This window comes from Eucyclogobius newberryi, unplaced genomic scaffold (assembly GCF_026437365.1).
Source record: "Eucyclogobius newberryi isolate DKJ021-1_F unplaced genomic scaffold, fEucNew1.0.hap1 SCAF_13, whole genome shotgun sequence".
Taxonomy (NCBI): Eukaryota; Metazoa; Chordata; class Actinopteri; order Gobiiformes; family Gobiidae; genus Eucyclogobius; species Eucyclogobius newberryi.
In genome coordinates this window covers 33680933-33697954 of record NW_027315757.1, presented here as the reverse complement: position 1 = coordinate 33697954, position 17022 = coordinate 33680933, and the positions used below count along the sequence as shown (strand labels likewise).

Genomic DNA, 17022 nt, shown 5'->3' with positions numbered 1-17022 from the left:
CCAGCAGGAGGCCGCTCCATGTTTAGTCCTGACTCTGGCACCAGCAGGAGGCCGGTCCATGTTTAGTCCTGACTCTGGCACCAGCAGGAGGCCGGTCCATGTTTAGTCCTGACTCTGGCACCAGCAGGAGGCCGGTCCATGTTTAGTCCTGACTCTGGCACCAGCAGGAGGCCGTTTAGTCCTGACTCTGGCACACGCAGGAGGCCGGTCCATGTTTAGTCCTGACTCTGGCACCAGCAGGAGGCCGGTCCATGTTTAGTCCTGACTCTGGCACCAGCAGGAGGCCGTTTAGTCCTGACTCTGGCACACGCAGGAGGCCGGTCCATGTTTAGTCCTGACTCTGGCACCAGCAGGAGGCCGGTCCATGTTTAGTTCTGACTCTGGCACCAGCAGGAGGCCGGTCCATGTTTAGTCCTGACTCTGGCACCAGCAGGAGGCCGGTCCATGTTTAGTTCTGACTCTGGCACCAGCAGGAGGCCGGTCCATGTTTAGTCCTGACTCTGGCACCAGCAGGAGGCTGGTCCATGTTTAGTCCTGACTCTGGCACCAGCAGGAGGCTGGTCCATGTTTAGTCCTGACTCTGGCACCAGCAGAGATGGTTCATATGGCAATAACATGTCTGAGATGTTCTTTGGTGCTAGGCCATGGAGAGACTTGTGCACAAGCAGAGCTGCTTTAAAGTCTCTTCTTTGAGCCACAGGGGGCAGTGCAGAGACCTGAGAACAGGACTAATGTGATGGTACTTCCTGGTTCTGGTCAGGACCCGAGCAGCAGCGTTCTGGATGTACTGCAGCTGTTTTACAGCTCGTTTGGAGAGACCAGTGAGCGGCCGTTACAGGAGTCTAATCTACTGGAGACAAACGCATGGATCCAAGTCTCTCTGAGTCTGATTCAGACTAAAAGCTGCTGATGTTATTGATTTGACGCTGCTGTTGAATTTCACCTTTAAATATACTTAATCCCTCACATAGTTGAAGTTTTTCTGATTCTATTGTCAAAGGTCCCTCGAGGTATGTTGAAAGTGGCAGGTTTGTACAGAGCATACAAGCAAATGTCCATCAATGGGAAATGTAAACTATATAAATGCATTTTGATTGAAAATAGTTCCCTAACCTTTGTAGAGCAAATTGCATGTTGCCCAGTTTTATAGTTGGAGTAATATGGAGTGATAAGTCTTTTTTTTTTTGTTATAAAAGTCTTGCACATAATCAAGAAATGTTTTATTATTACAATTTCACACATAAACAAGATAGAAAATAAATAAGAGAGTTGAGTGGGTGTAAACGTGACAGTCTGTGGAGGCAGCTTGGAGAATTAAGATCATAGGTTTAGTCAGTTTGGCCCTCGGCTTTATCCTTTCTGATGGGGAACTCCAGTGAGCTTCTGAACTGCACCGCCACATCCTTCTCCTTCTCCTTCTCCTTCTCCTTCTCCTTCTCCTTCTCCTTCTCCTTCTCCTTCTTGTCTGTGGTTGGCTGTTTAGCGGCGGGGGCGTGGATCCGCAGCTGCCCGTTGTCCATGAGGGAGCAGGACAGGCCGGTCAGGTCCAGATGTGGGGGCAGCTCGATCTTCTGCGCGAAGCCCATCTTGGCGGCGGCGGAGGACTTGAAGGCAGCGTGTGACGTAGAGGATGAACAGGACTGGGAATCCTCTGCACCGGCCTGCTTCAGAGCCGACACCGCCAGGCTCCGCCCCTCCAGCTTCACAGTGATGTCAGCGGGAGCGTATCCCCGAGCGTCCAGGGTCACCAGGAGGTCACCGTTCTTCTGCGAGGCCGGCTGGACATCCCTGTGTGGATCCAGGCAGGACACGTCTTTATGTTGGTCGCCATTGCTCAGTCTGCACAAAGAAACAATGCTCTTCATTAGTTTGAGCTTTCCAGCTTTTTCTGCTGCTTTTCAGAATCTAAAAATGATACAACTGCGTAACTAAAGTGTTTTTAAATGTATTTTTCATTTTTAAAATTCCAAAGATAAACAAACAATAAATAAAACTTAATGTCACTGTTTACACACAATGGGTGCCTTTCTTCAACCAATTATACGTTTTGTTTCAGTTTTGACACAGTTTAGGTGGGTAGAGAAGCCAACAATTATAGTAATAGATAAATAAATACTTTCAAGGCACTGTTACTTCTAAAAAATAGTACTTATGTACAAGTACAAGGCAGTGGTGTAAGAAATGTTTTTAAGTAAGAGTAAAAAGCATTTTGAGAAACCACTTCTGAAGTAAGAGTAACTTTAAGAGTAACTGTCTGGACGTAACTTATGATTTATAATGGATGTTTATTTAAGTTCTTTGAGGGAAATATATATATTTCCAAAGAATAGACAACAAAATTATGAACCAAAATCATATCTGATAAAAATGCATAGACTCTCTTTTCACTTGTAGACTGAGACTTACAGTGGGAAAACTAACTAAAACCTTTAGTTAAGAGTACTGTTACTTCAATTAAAACAACTTGACTGTGTAAATGTATCTGAGTCCTACCCATGTCTAAGCATGTTTTACTTTTTAAATAAATCTTAATTTGTCTGTCCATGCCAACAAGGCTTGATTCAAATTCATTTAATCCTAAACTACAGTCATTGACTTCACCTCTAGTGAAGTCAATGACTTTAGTTTAGTCACAAAGTCTGTAAGCACTGCAGTGAAGGTCTGAACCCACCTTGGGAAAGCTGAGGACATGAGAGGCAGATGGGGCCCCTCGTGGATCTCCGTGAAGAGGCTGTCTGTGAGTTTGGCCCTCCTGTTAAAGAAGTCCTGCTGTATGGAGGAGAGGGCCTCAGTGCGCAGGGGCCACAGCAGACTGTCCTGGCTGAAGAATGGGTCATCCGCAAACAAACTGCTCAGGGCGCTCTGCTGGGACATCATGCTGAAAGTCTGTGGTTGTCCTTTGAGTTGAGCTGGAGTTCTTGTGTTTGACATGAGGGGATCTCTCAGTCTGCTCTTTATACTGTAGCTCCAGCTGTCCGGCTTGTCCACGCCTCCTGTGCTATTTTCTCCCGGTGAGCTCAGTGCTGTTAACGTTTGTGTATCAGTGAGGCCAGGAATGCCTCTGGACTCATCACGGGGCTAAAGACAGACTCACGGTCAGATCCTGTTTGTGTGCGCGGCACAGTTCACACTCAGCTTTAAAAGTGCCATAACTAACAGCTGTAGTTTGTAAGGACTGTGAAGGTATTTAAAGAGTTAATGTCTGAGCTCTGCCTAGCGACTGCTCTGCACATGTTGACTATACATTGGCATGACACCCCAATTCCACTGTAAATTCAAGTTTTGTTCAGATTTCATCATAATAATTACAAGAGTTCAGTAAAAATATATCTCAGATACAAATACCTCAAATACAGTGCATAACAATATTATAAACACTTTTACATAAAGGTGGTGGAGATTATGAAAAAGTAATAGTATTGATATGTACAGCTTCTGTCAGAAATTTTGTGTTGAGGACTGAACTCTCAACACAGATGTCTCATGTTGTCCTTTGGCTTTGTGGACCAAAAATCAGGTTGAATTCTACAATATTAGATCAACGACATGTTTTAAAATTTATGAAATAATGGTTAATTTAGTTTACGGCTAGGGCATAGGGTTGTGATACTAGGAACTGAAATCTGTGTTAGTTTATGGGGACCCAAATCAGGTCCCAATGAGAATATTACATCTTCTGTATTAGATCAACGGCATGATCTACATGTCTGAATATGCGTGATTTAAGTTTAAGGTTATAATTTTCCAGGGGTGGGCAATTATTTTCTTCCGAGGGCCATATTCGAATCCAGGCAAGTAGCGGAGGGCCGGCCCGCGATAATTGGTGTGAAAAAAATATATATATAATGAAATATCGAATCAAATATCACTTTAATGTTAAATATAAGCTATTGAATCTATTATTTAATTAATTTCATGTCATCTTTATTAAGGATACAAGTGCAGACAGATGTTACAGACAGTTAAAAAATAGAAAATAAATCTTTGTAGGGGCCAGATTAAAACATGCCGAGGGCCACATCTTGCCCCTGGGGCCACAAATGACCAGGTCTGGCCTAAGGGGGGAAAAAATGTTAAACAAAAAAATTGAACATTTTTCTAATATTACTTGGTTTGTTTGGCGGGCCGGATTATAAAGACAAACGGGCCGTATGTGGCCCGCAGGCCGTAGTTTGCCCAGAGTATAGAATAGTAATGATGGTTAAGGGCTAGGATCCAGGAAATTAATGCAAGACAATGGAAATGTGTGTGTGTGTGTGTGTGTGTATTTATGTATGTATTTATGTATGTATTTATGTATGTATTTATGTATATATGTATATATGTGCGTGTGAGAGAATAATAAGCCTAAAAAGGGGTGTGCATCACATTAATGACTCTGTAAAGTGACCAGCCAAAACCAGTCGTGGTGTTTATGTGACATTACATTATGTTGATGTCTTTAGCCTCATAATGTGGTGATGTGAGTCAGCTAGTGCCAGTGCAAAAACAGGATCATGTTTCAATGAAGGAAGCAGCTGCAAAATATAAAAGTGTGTCACTGAAATGGCGGGGGATGCCAGAGAGGGGGATTCAAGATGGCCGCCTCTGCTAAATATACAGCCCGGGTTATTTCTGTCAGGATGAGGTCACACACTCATACAGGTAATTATGAATCAATGAGTTCAAATCTGTCCATAGTCTTGTTTTGATTAAAAGTAATTGCTGTGATCATCAACATGAGCAGTACAATTACAACGTTAAATAACCCCACTGTGTGCTTTTCTATAGCCATCTCATCAACGTATATGGTACTTACTTACTTACTTACTTACTTATTGACTTACTTACTTACTTACTTACTTACTTACTTACTTACTTACTTACTTACTTACTTACTTACTTACTTACTTACTTACTTACTTACTTACTGTGTGGCTAAAAGCTCATTAACAAGAACAATCTTGTGGACCACACCTTTAATGGTAGAAAAATAAGTACCTAAAACTAAACTAAACTTAATCATTACATGCAATATTATTTACATAAACAGAATTATGCACAATTTAAAAGAAAATAAATGAAAATTGAAAAATGTATACATACATATCTGTAACACCAACAGTCAAGGTTCAATGACCTAGTGAAACCTTCAGGTTTGTGATGATTTCTGAAAGAATAGTTCTAATAATTTTGATAAATGTTCTCTTCATCACCACACTCTATATTGGATGGATTTACATATATGTCATCCTCCTCCTCCTCCTGCTCCTCCTCCTCCACATCACCATCACCATCACCATCACTGTTGTACACTTGATTCATATTGGCTTTTTCTAATGCTATGTAGGTATTGCTTCCCAGGTTTCTTTTGGTACATTTCAGAGCATCTATGTTAGCGTAGGTCTCCTCCTCTTCTTCTTGCTCCTCATCATCATCTTCAAGAGAGTTGTGAGCAGGAACGTTCACTGAAACAGCAAGTACACACACTGAACAAGTGCAGACAATTTGCATGAATGAATGTTTTTCCAAACATACTTTCTATCTGAGTGTTTCCAGATGGTTTAGATTTTCTTTTCTGTATCACCCTGACGACAGCATACAGCAGGAGGAGCAACAGCAGACCTCCTATAGCTCTTGGGACCAGCACCAACACCAATGGCACTAAAGAGAAAAGTTCTTTATCAGATAACAGCAATAGGTTTTGGCCTATGCTCGCAAAAGGCATCACTATTATAATAATAATTTCAAATATGGATCTTTGTAAATCCAACCTGGTCATCTTCATTGTATTGTGAGCATTAAATGTATGATTACTTACACTTGATAATAAGATCCAGTGTTGTTTGTGAAATGTAGGTGCGTCCTGCCCCTGTGACCTCATACACACAGCGGTACTGTCCCTGGTGTTGGTTCTGGGACACAGGGAACGAGAAGGAGGCCGAGTGGTTGACTGAAGGCTCACTGACAGAGCTGTTGGAGCCAGAGAACCACAGGAGAAACAGGCCTTCAGAGACGTCTGAGGGAACAGAGCAGCGGAGGACAAAACTGTCTCCCCTGGTGACATGGACAGTGTCTGAGGAGCACGTTTCTCCAGCAGAAGAAGACACACACAGGCTGGGAACAGGTAAGTCCACTGGGAGGAAAAATATATATATATAGTGTAAAACGTAGTGTAATCCCTCATTCGTCCCGGAGTGTTCCATTGTAGAAAAAGATTCAGTTGTAGTGATCTGGACTATGTTTTTTTGAAAAGAAAAAAAAACTCCCGATGAAAAGGTGTTCAACACCTTCAACACCTTTTCATCAAGAGGTCACGCCCGGTGGGCAGGACCTATGCAGAGTAGAATAAATATCTGAGTTCCCTTCTTGAGTTCCCTTCCCTTCTTGATTCGCAGATTGAGAATGATAATTGGAGTCCAGATGTCTACAACTAAATCTTTTACTACTATAGAGTCAAACTTGACATTAGTCATAACATCATTTAAATGCAGACTTACCAGTGACTTGAAGCCTCACTGAGTCACTTTGTGGAGAGGTGAAAGTTTGACCCGAGAGCACTTTCTGATACACACAATACTATGGTCCTTTATTGTCAAAGGTCACTCGAGGTAAGTTGAAGGTGGCAGGGGTGGAGGTCGATGTCTGAACATCTCGAGTTGGGTTCTTTAGTAAGAATGTTCCTCCTGAATGCTCAGTATTTATGGAACAGCTGAGTTTGACACTTTGACCCCACATGACCTCCAGGGATGGAGTCACAGAAATAATGGGCTTTGAGAAAATGACTGAGAAAAAGTAGACAAAAGACATAAAGTATAACATATATAATTTTGCACAGTGTGGTGTCCCGAGGGTCGTTTAGCTTAGCCCTTCTGGTCCATAGTGGCTAAACCAGACTAAACCATCTAATGTTTATAAAAGCCAATAACGCCACCTGGGAGTTGGCCCAGGATCAGCTAAATATAAAAGGCACGTAGGTTCGTTGCTGATAGGAGGAGACTCCGTGTTAGCAAAAATACATGTTTATTTTTTTATGGTCAATAAGTTAATTTCTGGATGGACATTACAGTTGGAATAATTTAAGCACAGTTCATTGTTCGACGCTCAGGTCATTCACAAACAGTGCGGAACAGTGTAGAACGGTCAGGTAAAGCTAGAAAGACACAGGGCGAGACAAGGCGAGACAAGGCGAGACAAGGCGAGACAAGGCGAGACAAGGCGGCGACAAGGCGAGACAAGGCGAGAAAAGGCGAGACAAGGCGAGACAAGGCGAGACAAGGCGAGACAAGGCGAGACAAGGCGGCGACAAGGCGAAACAAGGCGAGACAAGGCGAGACAAGGCGAGACAAGGCGAGACAAGGTGAGACAAGGCGAGACAAGGTGAGACAAGGCGAGACAAGGCGGCGACAAGGCGAGACAAGGCGAGACAAGGCGGCGACAAGGCGAGACAAGGCGAGACAAGGCGAGACAAGGCGAGACAAGGCGAGACAAGGTGAGACAAGGCGAGACAAGGTGAGACAAGGCGGCGACAAGGCGAGACAAGGCGAGACAAGGCGAGACAAGGCGAGACAAGGCGAGACAAGGCGAGACAAGGCGGCGACAAGGCGAGACAAGGCGAGACAAGGCGGCGACAAGGCAAGACAAGGTGAGACAAGGCGAGACAAGGTGAGACAAGGCGAGACAAGGCGGCGACAGTGCACACTAGCTCCATGGCTCAGATCTGCAGCTGGATAAGTGCGACGGAGGACTGGACAGACGGTAAATCAAATCAAATCAATTTATTTTTGTAAGGCCCAAAATCACAACAACAGTTGCCTCTGAGGGCCACAGGGAGAAATGAATCAACAATGTCTGTGGTGGCGATGGAGTCAGACAATGTCTGTGGTGGCGAGGGACGATGTCCCAGGTCCTCTGTCCTTAGACTCTCCTTCTCGGCCAGGAAAAACTACAAAAAAAACCTCTTTGGGAAAAAAGCGTAGAAACCTGGAGGAGTTCCAGTGAAGGAGAGATCCGACTCTCACAGACGGACAGACGGACACGAGGAGACTGGAGCTGGACCCACTCTTCAGGCAGATGAGGGACCGACTGAGGCGAGCTGGACCCACTCTTCAGGCAGAAGAGGGACCGTCTGAGTCGAGCTGGACCCACTCTTCAGATGAGGGACCGACTGAGGCGAACTGGACCCACTCTTCAGGCAGATGAGGGACCGTCGGAGGCGAGCTGGACCCACTCCTCAGGCAGATGAGGGACCGTCGGAGGCGAGCTGGGCCCACTCTTCAGGCAGATGAGGGACCGTCCACACAGGGCAGGGACCACTTCACCAGGGGAGGGGCATCTGGGTCCACAGATCCTCAGGAGTGAGAGAAAGAAAAGAAGGCGGTGAACAATTTGCAAGTGGAATCAAAAAATAAATATTGTTTGATAGCATAAGTAGTCAGAAGAAGAAGAGGATAGTGCTCAAGCTGTCATACTTCCCCCAGCATAGTTACTCCTAAGGCAGCGTAGCTGAAGCTGTGGGTTTATGTTTCTGTTCCTAACTAGTCTGACCATAAGCGATTTCGAAGAGGAACGTTTTAAGCCTGGACTTAAATGAAGAGACTGTGTCAGCATATTTAACATGGGTCGGGAGCTGATTCCATAACACAGGAGCTTGATAGTTAAACGCTCTACCTCCTACAGTACTTTTAGAGACTCTTGGCACCACCAGAAGGCCGGCATTCTGAGAGCGAAGAGCTCTGTTTGGATGATATGGTTCTATAGCATCTTTGAGGTAGGATGGGGCCATGTCATTTATGGCTTTGTAGGTCAAGAGTAGAATTTTGAATTTGATTCTGGACTCGACGGGGAGCCAGTGAAGAGACTTCAGCACCGGCGTAATGTGCTCTCTTCTTTTTGTTCCTGTTAGTAATCTTGCTGCTGCATTTTGAACCAGTTGAAAGCTTTTTATGGAGCTTTTAGGACACGCTGCAAGCAGGGAGTTACAGTAGTCTAATCTAGTCGTTACAAATGCATGGATAAGTTTTTCGGCATCACTTTTAGGCAGGATTCTTCTGATTTTGGCTATGTTGCGCAAATGGAAATAGGCTGTTTTACAAGCTTGATTTATATGAGCTTTAAATGAGAGCTCCTGGTCAAATAAGACTCCAAGGTTTCTTACAGTAGAACTGGAGGCTACACTGACATTGTCCAGTGTGACTATCTGCTCAGATAGAGCGTCTCGTAGATGCTTAGGGCCAAGCACAATGACCTCGGTTTTTTCAGGGTTAAGAAGCAGGTAGTTTAGTGTCATCCAGGTTTTTATTTCCTTCACACAAGTACTAAGTCTGTCTACTTGATCGCTCTGATCAGGTTTCATTGATAAATACAGCTGAGTGTCGTCTGCATAGCAGTGGAAGTTAATGTCATGCTTTCTGATAATGTTGCCTAATGGTAGCATATAAAGAGTAAACAGAATTGGACCGAGTACCGAACCCTGTGGCACACCGTAAATTACTTTAGAGCTTGGTGAGGAGCTCTGGTTTACATTAACAAATTGGAACCTATCAGATAGATAGGATTTAAACCAGCTGAGGGCTGTTCCTCCAACACCTACATCACATTCTAACCTCTGCAGTAGAATGTTGTGGTCGATGGTGTCAAACGCTGCGCTGAGGTCCAACAGAACCAGGATTGAGACCAGTCCATCGTCAGCGGCTAATAACAAATCATTTGTGACTTTAACTAGTGCAGTTTCAGTGCTGTGGTGGGCTCTGAACCCTGACTGGAAAACTTCAAATAAGTTATTGTCCTGCAGGTGGCGACAAAGCTGTTTTACTACAACTTTTTCAAGGATTTTAGAGACGAAGGGAAGATTTGAAATAGGTCTGTAGTTTACCAATAGGTCGGGATCTAGATTAGGCTTTTTCAGAAGAGGTTTAATGACTGCATGTTTGAAGGACTGTGGAACATAGCCACTTTGGAGTGAAGTATTTATTATATTAAGAATAGGGTCTATAATTAGGGGGAGAATGTCTTTGAGGAGTCTGCTTGGAATGGGGTCTAGGACACAAGTTGAGCTTTTAGAGGACATAATGGCTGAAGTTATCTCTGCTTGATCAACAGCTGTGAACCTTTCTAAGTTTACAGGTGGATGTATATGAGACGTTAGATTTACAGCTTGGGCTAGTTCAGGGCTAATAGCGGGGGTAATTTCATCTAATTTATCTCTGATTGTTTTTATTTTATTGTTAAAAAATAGGAGGAAATCATCAGAGCTAAGTGTAGCTGGGATTGAGGGCTCTACTGCACTGTGACAGTTTGTTAGCCTAGCTACAGTGCTGAAAAGGAATTTAGTGTTACTTTTGTTGACTTCTATTAGATTTGAATAATATCTGGTTTGGGCCTTACGCAGAGCCTGCTTATAGGACTGCTTTTAGGGATTCTTCTGTGTGAGAGCGACGAAATAATCCCTCTAACTCTTTGTTTATGTGAACGCAGTTCTTGGTTGTACCATGGGGAGGCGCGCTTTGGCCTAATGACCTTCTGTTTTAACAGCGCGACAACGTCAAGAGCAGACTTCAGAGAATTCATGGTCAAGTCGACACATTGATCACTTATACTGGGACTAAAGCTGTTCTCAGCAGGATCACATGACATGTCATGTGATCCTGCTGAGAAACAATAACAATAACACGCCCGATAGCCGGCATAACGGGCGGCACACAGAGAGCGCGTTGCAGCAGAAAGTGCAGGCCCATGGCAACAAGCACTAAATTATACACTTACAATCAGCGTTACAAATAACGCTAACGTTCTCACATGTCTGAATGTTGAACACTTCCTGAGAGTGGCGTGCGTGGCATAAACACCGGGAAACCGGAAGTAAGAGCGAGAGGTCAGAGGGCGCAAGGTAAGAACGGAAGCGCTTTTAAGACTGGTTGACGTTACCGCCAGCCAATAGAAGGCCTGATCAGTGGAAGAGCCCGCCTGCAGGCTATACTGCCACAGCACATTGAAAACGATTTTGTTTTTTATATAAACTTATTATTGGAGAGAACTTACCTGAGACATGAAACATTACAGAGTCACTTTGTGGAGAGGTGAACGTTTGACCTGAGAGCACTTTCTGATACACACAATAGTATGGTCCCTTATTGTCAAAGGTCACTCGAGGTAAGTTGAAGGTGGCAGGGGTGGAGGTTGATGTCTGAACATCTCGAGTTGAGTGCTTTAGTAAGAATGTTCCTCCTGAATATTCAGTCCTGATAGAACAGATGACACTGGCACTTTGACCCCAGGTGACCTTTGGAGGACTAAGTGAAATGCTTGACGCAGGAAGAGTCACTGAAATGAGACCAAACGTTTGTACATTGAAGTGGTCAATTAAAAATTATGAATCCAACTGCACTTCTGCTACTTTACATGCAACACCAGTCAACACATTTATTATGAAAATTCTCATGTGAAAACAACAAGTCCTACCTGAGCAAACTACACCTGCATCTTCACTGTGTTCACAGTTTTCAGTCCCAAATCCTGCGTGTCCACACTGAGTTAGAGAGCTCTCACTTCCAGAACACCCCACATCATCGAGCCAGATCTGACCAGAGCCTTGGCCAAACTCAGCGTTAGTTGACGCCTTTAAAGCAGTTCCACAGCCCAACTGTCTGCACACGACTGCAGCATCATAAATGTCCCATTCATCATCACAAACTGTGCCCCAGCTGCTGCTGAGATACACTTCAACTCTTCCAGAACATGGAGAAGAACCACCAACCAGTCTAATTGAAGCCCCTGTGAAATAAATCTGTATATTTTACATAGCACACTCCCAATGAAAAGAGGTATCGGTAAATTTCATGGTTTTACTATTTTAATGGGACCATTTTATAGTTTTTGGTCTTTGGTTTATTTAAGTAGTATGAATAAATAATGACACTTATAAATACGGTAAGTGACAGATCATCGGCAAGTTTCCAGTACTAACCTGCAGCAAGTGGAGCTAGAGAAAGCAGCAGACAGACTGTGGGGCACAAGACATATTCTTTTACCTCAATAGATTCTGCCATGATCTTATTGAAATATAAAATCTTACCTATGGTCAATTGCAAGTAGAGTCTGTGCTGTGTCTTTTCCATAGCTCTGTGTGGTTTACAGGAAACTTCAGAGGAACTTAAAAGAAAATATGTGAACCACCTCCCTATGTTTTCACACTGGCACTGCCCACTCGACAGCTTTAACGTGCTTATAAAAAAAAGTCCAAGAATGTGTGCATATATGTGGCTTGATGGTGGTTGAGTTTAGAACGAGGCTCGTTGATCACATACTGTCTTCAAAGTACACACACGAATACAATCAATGCCCACTCAGGGTTCTCTCTAAATTAGATTTTACACTCTTTTACAAAAACGCAAAGTTCCATAGTTACATAAACTGTAACAATGATCAAGAAACGTTCATCAATGTGAACAACAAAAGAAAAAATAATTGTATGACATTGTTACATTGTTGTTGACTGTCTTTTTTATATATGTATAAAAGCCCAACAAGGGAGGGACATTGAGAATTTAGTGTGTAACATGAACTCATGTACTTTTATCCATCAAATAAACCTAAATAAATACAAAATAGATCAAATATTGTCCTACAGGATCTATCTTCTTCTTTTTATCATATTTTGGGAATTACCGGTATTATTGATAAGACATTATTTATGGAAATATCACATAATTTACATCCATCCTCTATTTTGATCTTGTTTTCCTATAATATGTATGTAATAGACATATGGGGTAATAATTCGCAGTTTGGTAAGAAATATTCAACCAACCATTTAACAATTCAAACTAATTAGAAATAAATGTAATTTGAATAGAATGTTAAATGCATAATTCAGTTGTATTGAAAATTTTACTGTACATAATATAAATATAATAGTAGTAATATTGGTGTGGATACAATTATTAGGCCCACACCATGAGGTAGGAAAGCGCAAGCTTATAAATGCATAGTTTATGATATTTGAAAAATGGGAAACATTGTTTTCACATCGGAATATTCTTCTTCTTCTTCTTCAAAAATTAGCGCGTCAGCGCCCCCTAATGTACCAAAAATGCATTGAGAGATAGGAAATGACCCCAAAAAAATCTGATCGTAGAATCATGAAATTTGGCGCAGAGGTAGATGTTGACAAGAGAAGTAAAAAATATTATTACGGCAACGCCGTCCGCCCAACCAAATGTCGGCCATATTGGTTCAAAAATGGCAAAGCATGCCTCTGGAGTTTTTCCAAATGTCGTACTTTTACGAACTCCTCCCAGGGCGTTGGCCCTAAAAAGCTGAAATTTGGTGAAAATGGTGCTGAGGAGTGGGACATCAAAAGTTATTCAAATTACTTTGATATCTGTCACGGTCTCTGCAAACTGTAGCTAGAATTTCAGAAAAATTAGAATCAGTTGTTAAACCCCCTACAGATTTTATATGGAGGGTAAAATGACAAAATTTAATTTTGGCATCGCGATCAAAAAAGTCAATGAGACCCATGTCATAATTGTTACGGCTTTTGCCGTAGCGATGACAGAAACCGCCCATGTTATTCCAATTTCAGATCTCTGAAATTCGAACATGCTGACACTTTATACTTTTACAAACTCCTCCAAGGGCGTTAGCCCTATTAGCATGAAATTTGGTGAGACTCATCTTCAAGGGTGGACCATCAAAAGTTATCAGAATTTGTTTTCTAAGAGTCATGGTCTCTGTGCGGCAAAGCCGCACATTTTGCCAAGAATTCAAAATAAAATTGCTTTTTGAGTGGTAAAACAAAGGGGAGAAGACGCGACAGCGTCATGGATTCAGCAGTAGGTGTAATAAAAGGACAATTGGGGCGCGTTAGCGCCCTCTCCTCTTGAGGCGTGGCGGTGGTGGCGTGGCGAGGGCCGATCATTGCCGCTTGCGGCTATATTTATTACTATAGTTTTTAATTTATTACTTGTTTTAAATTGTGTTTAAAACACTGTAAAGCACTTTGAATTGCAGCTTGTATGAATTGTGCTTTATAAATAAATTTGATTTGATAGTGTATTAATATCTCATCTATCATAAATCTAGAAAATAATGTATCTAAACATAAAACAATTTACAATTAAATTAAAGCAACCACAGTTGTTATTTTTTTGTAATTATTATTTTGTGTAGAAATGTTATAGAGATTTTTTTTATTGAAGTTTGCAGTGATAACAGCCATAAGAAATAATGTGTGGAAACTCAACACATGCATTGGGATTGATCCTGAAACGTTTTTGCGAGACATTTATGTTCATGTTGGTCCCGGCAGGGCAAGTACTCACAGAGAGAGTTACACTGGGAAGAGCAAAGTGTGATGCCCAATGAACCACCATTTATGGTCATAGTGTGTTCTGTTTCTCCTCCTTTCTGTTTGATTTATCCATTAATCTTCTACACTGGTGTGTTCTTGTTCTCTATTGCTGATGCATTGGTTGATGAGACGATTAGAATTAAACATAAAAAAAAATTGTATTAGAAGACTTACCTGTATGAAGCAAGATGGAGTCACTTTTTGGAGATGTGAGAAATGTACCTAAAATATCTATATGAAGAAAAGTCCTTCATTGTCAAAGGTTTTATGAGGAAGGGTGAAGTGGCAGGGTTGGAATCTGAAGTTTGAACAACCTGATTTGCCAGACTTAAAATAGACAGTCCTCCTGGAAACTCGGTTTTGATTGAGCAGGTAACCACTGAGGCACTCACGGAAAAGCTGGACTTTGGGAGACTTGCTGAAATAATATTTCATTGGAAAACGCTTAACACATATCCAGACTGAATACACACCGGAGCACACCACCCCAGCATCCTATCTATGTTCACAGTAGTGTGTTCCAACAGCTCCTCAGAGACCCCTCATGCCCCAAACACCAGACATCATCCATCCAGATTTGACCAACGCCTTGACCAAACAACCAGTCTGATTTGACCTGTCAAGTTAAAGTAGCAAGTGAATTCATATTTTAAAAATCTTTAATAACTATATTACAGGGGCAAATAGAGAACACGTCTCTCTTACAGGAGGAAACTGAAATCGGCTCCATCCGAAATGAGAAGTTCCTTTGTGTGTGATTGTGTCTCTTGTGACAGCAGTTTTTGTTTTTCTCTTCTGCCTCGAAGTCTTTATTAGACAGGACAGCTTTAGTGTGAAATGGGGAGAGAGTGCAGGTAGACATTCTGCAAATGGCTGTGACAGGACGTGAACCCATGATGCCGCAGTAGCAATCCCCCACGAGGCTGAGAACTATTTAGATTTCTCTCACATTTAAACATCAGGGACCAGATGAATGGTTGTGACCATGTCATGGCAAAAAAATCATTCAAATCACAAAGAAATTACAGAAGTCACAAAACTGTTTAAGAAATGAAAGAAAAGAGTACAAAGAAAATCCTTTCAGTCATATGCGCAGCTAAACAAAACTGTTTTTAGCTTGATTTGAACATTGTCAGAGTACAACCTGTCTCACATCTTCAGGAAGAATGTTCCAGATTTTAGCTGCATAAAACTGAAACGCAGATTCCCCATGTTTAGTCCTGACTCTGGGCACCAGCAGGAGGCCATGTTTAGTCCTGACTCTGGCACCAGCAGGAGGCCGGTCCATGTTTAGTCCTGACTCTGGCACCAGCAGGAGGCCGGTCCATGTTTAGTCCTGACTCTGGCACCAGCAGGAGGCCGGTCCATGTTTAGTCCTGACTCTGGCACCAGCAGGAGGCTGGTCCATGTTTAGTCCTGACTCTGGCACCAGCAGGAGGCTGGTCCATGTTTAGTCCTGACTCTGGCACCAGCAGGAGGCCGTTCCATGTTTAGTCCTGACTCTGGCACCAGCAGAGATGGTTCATATGGCACTAACATGTCTGAGATGTTCTTTGGTGCTAGGCCATGGAGAGACTTGTACACAAGCAGAGCTGCTTTAAAGTCTCTTCTCTGAGCCACAGGGGGCAGTGTGGAGACCTGAGAACAGGACTAATGTGATGGTACTTCCTGGTTCTAGTCAGGACTAATGTGATGGTACTTCCTGGTTCTAGTCAGGACTAATGTGATGGTACTTCCTGGTTCTAGTCAGGACCCGAGCAGCAGCGTTCTGGATGTACTGCAGCTGTTTTACAGCTCGTTTGGAGAGGCCAGTGAGCAGCCGTTACAGGAGTCTAATCTACTGCTTGTGCTGTAGTGGGTGATCAGAGCCAAAGAGCAACACTTTAAGACAAAACCTGCTTCACCCTAAGGACAAGATGCCGACCCAAAAACAGAGCAATGTAGTTTATTCTGTCCAATGCAGTGAAGAAAATTGTGAAGAGCATGTTACATGGGAGAGACAAAACAGCCTCTACACAAGAGGCTTTATCAGCACAGAAGAAATGCAAGTTCAGGACCTCAGAGTGCCGTGCATCTCCATCTTGAAGCCTCTAATCACTCTATTGAAAACAGTGACGTGAAGATTATAAGCAGGGGAAAAGATGGTTTGAAAGAGGAGTTAAAGAGGCAATTTTGTTCAAAAAGAAAGACCATCATTAAATAGGAGATTCAACCTTCCTGTGGTTTATAATGGAATCTTGAATCCCTGGAGAAGTAGACGCCCAGTTACACAGGGAGGAGGGAGAGAGTGAGCCAGGGATAAAAGGGAAACTAATAGCCCACTAGCCTCGGTGGGAAGGGCTTATCACAGAATAGGATAAATATCTGAGTTCCAGGTCTGGATTTGCAGATTGAGAATGACTCTTGGATGAGAGTCGAAACGTATCGTTTTTTTCTAAAAACTGAGTCCAGATGACAACTGAACCTTTTTCTACATTCTTTGAAATGTTCTGCTTGAGCCCAGAAAGTAAGTATTCCTCCAAATAAAACATTCAAACAACAGTCAACATTAAAACATTAACATGTTGACAGTAACTTAAGCAGTGAGATCAAACAACAAAGACTGGTATATGTATCTATATTTCACCAAAACTGCAATGCTGGTTTGTGGTCATCGCTCTTCTGTTACTAAGGGCAGTCCTCGATCTATT

At 42.7% G+C, this 17022-nt stretch overlaps 1 protein-coding gene across 1 annotated transcript; it reads right to left on the bottom strand.

Moving 5' to 3' along the window:
• Positions 1-1205: 1205 nt before the first annotated feature.
• LOC140358674 (uncharacterized) lies at positions 1206-2942 on the bottom strand. Its single transcript, XM_072443677.1, has 2 exons — positions 2672-2942; positions 1206-1839 (listed from the first exon to the last, which is right to left on the bottom strand). The coding sequence occupies exons 1-2, from the start codon at positions 2929-2931 to the stop codon at positions 1329-1331; spliced, it is 771 nt and encodes a 256-aa protein (XP_072299778.1). The 5' UTR covers positions 2932-2942; the 3' UTR covers positions 1206-1328.
• Between the last annotated feature and the right edge of the window lie 14080 nt (positions 2943-17022).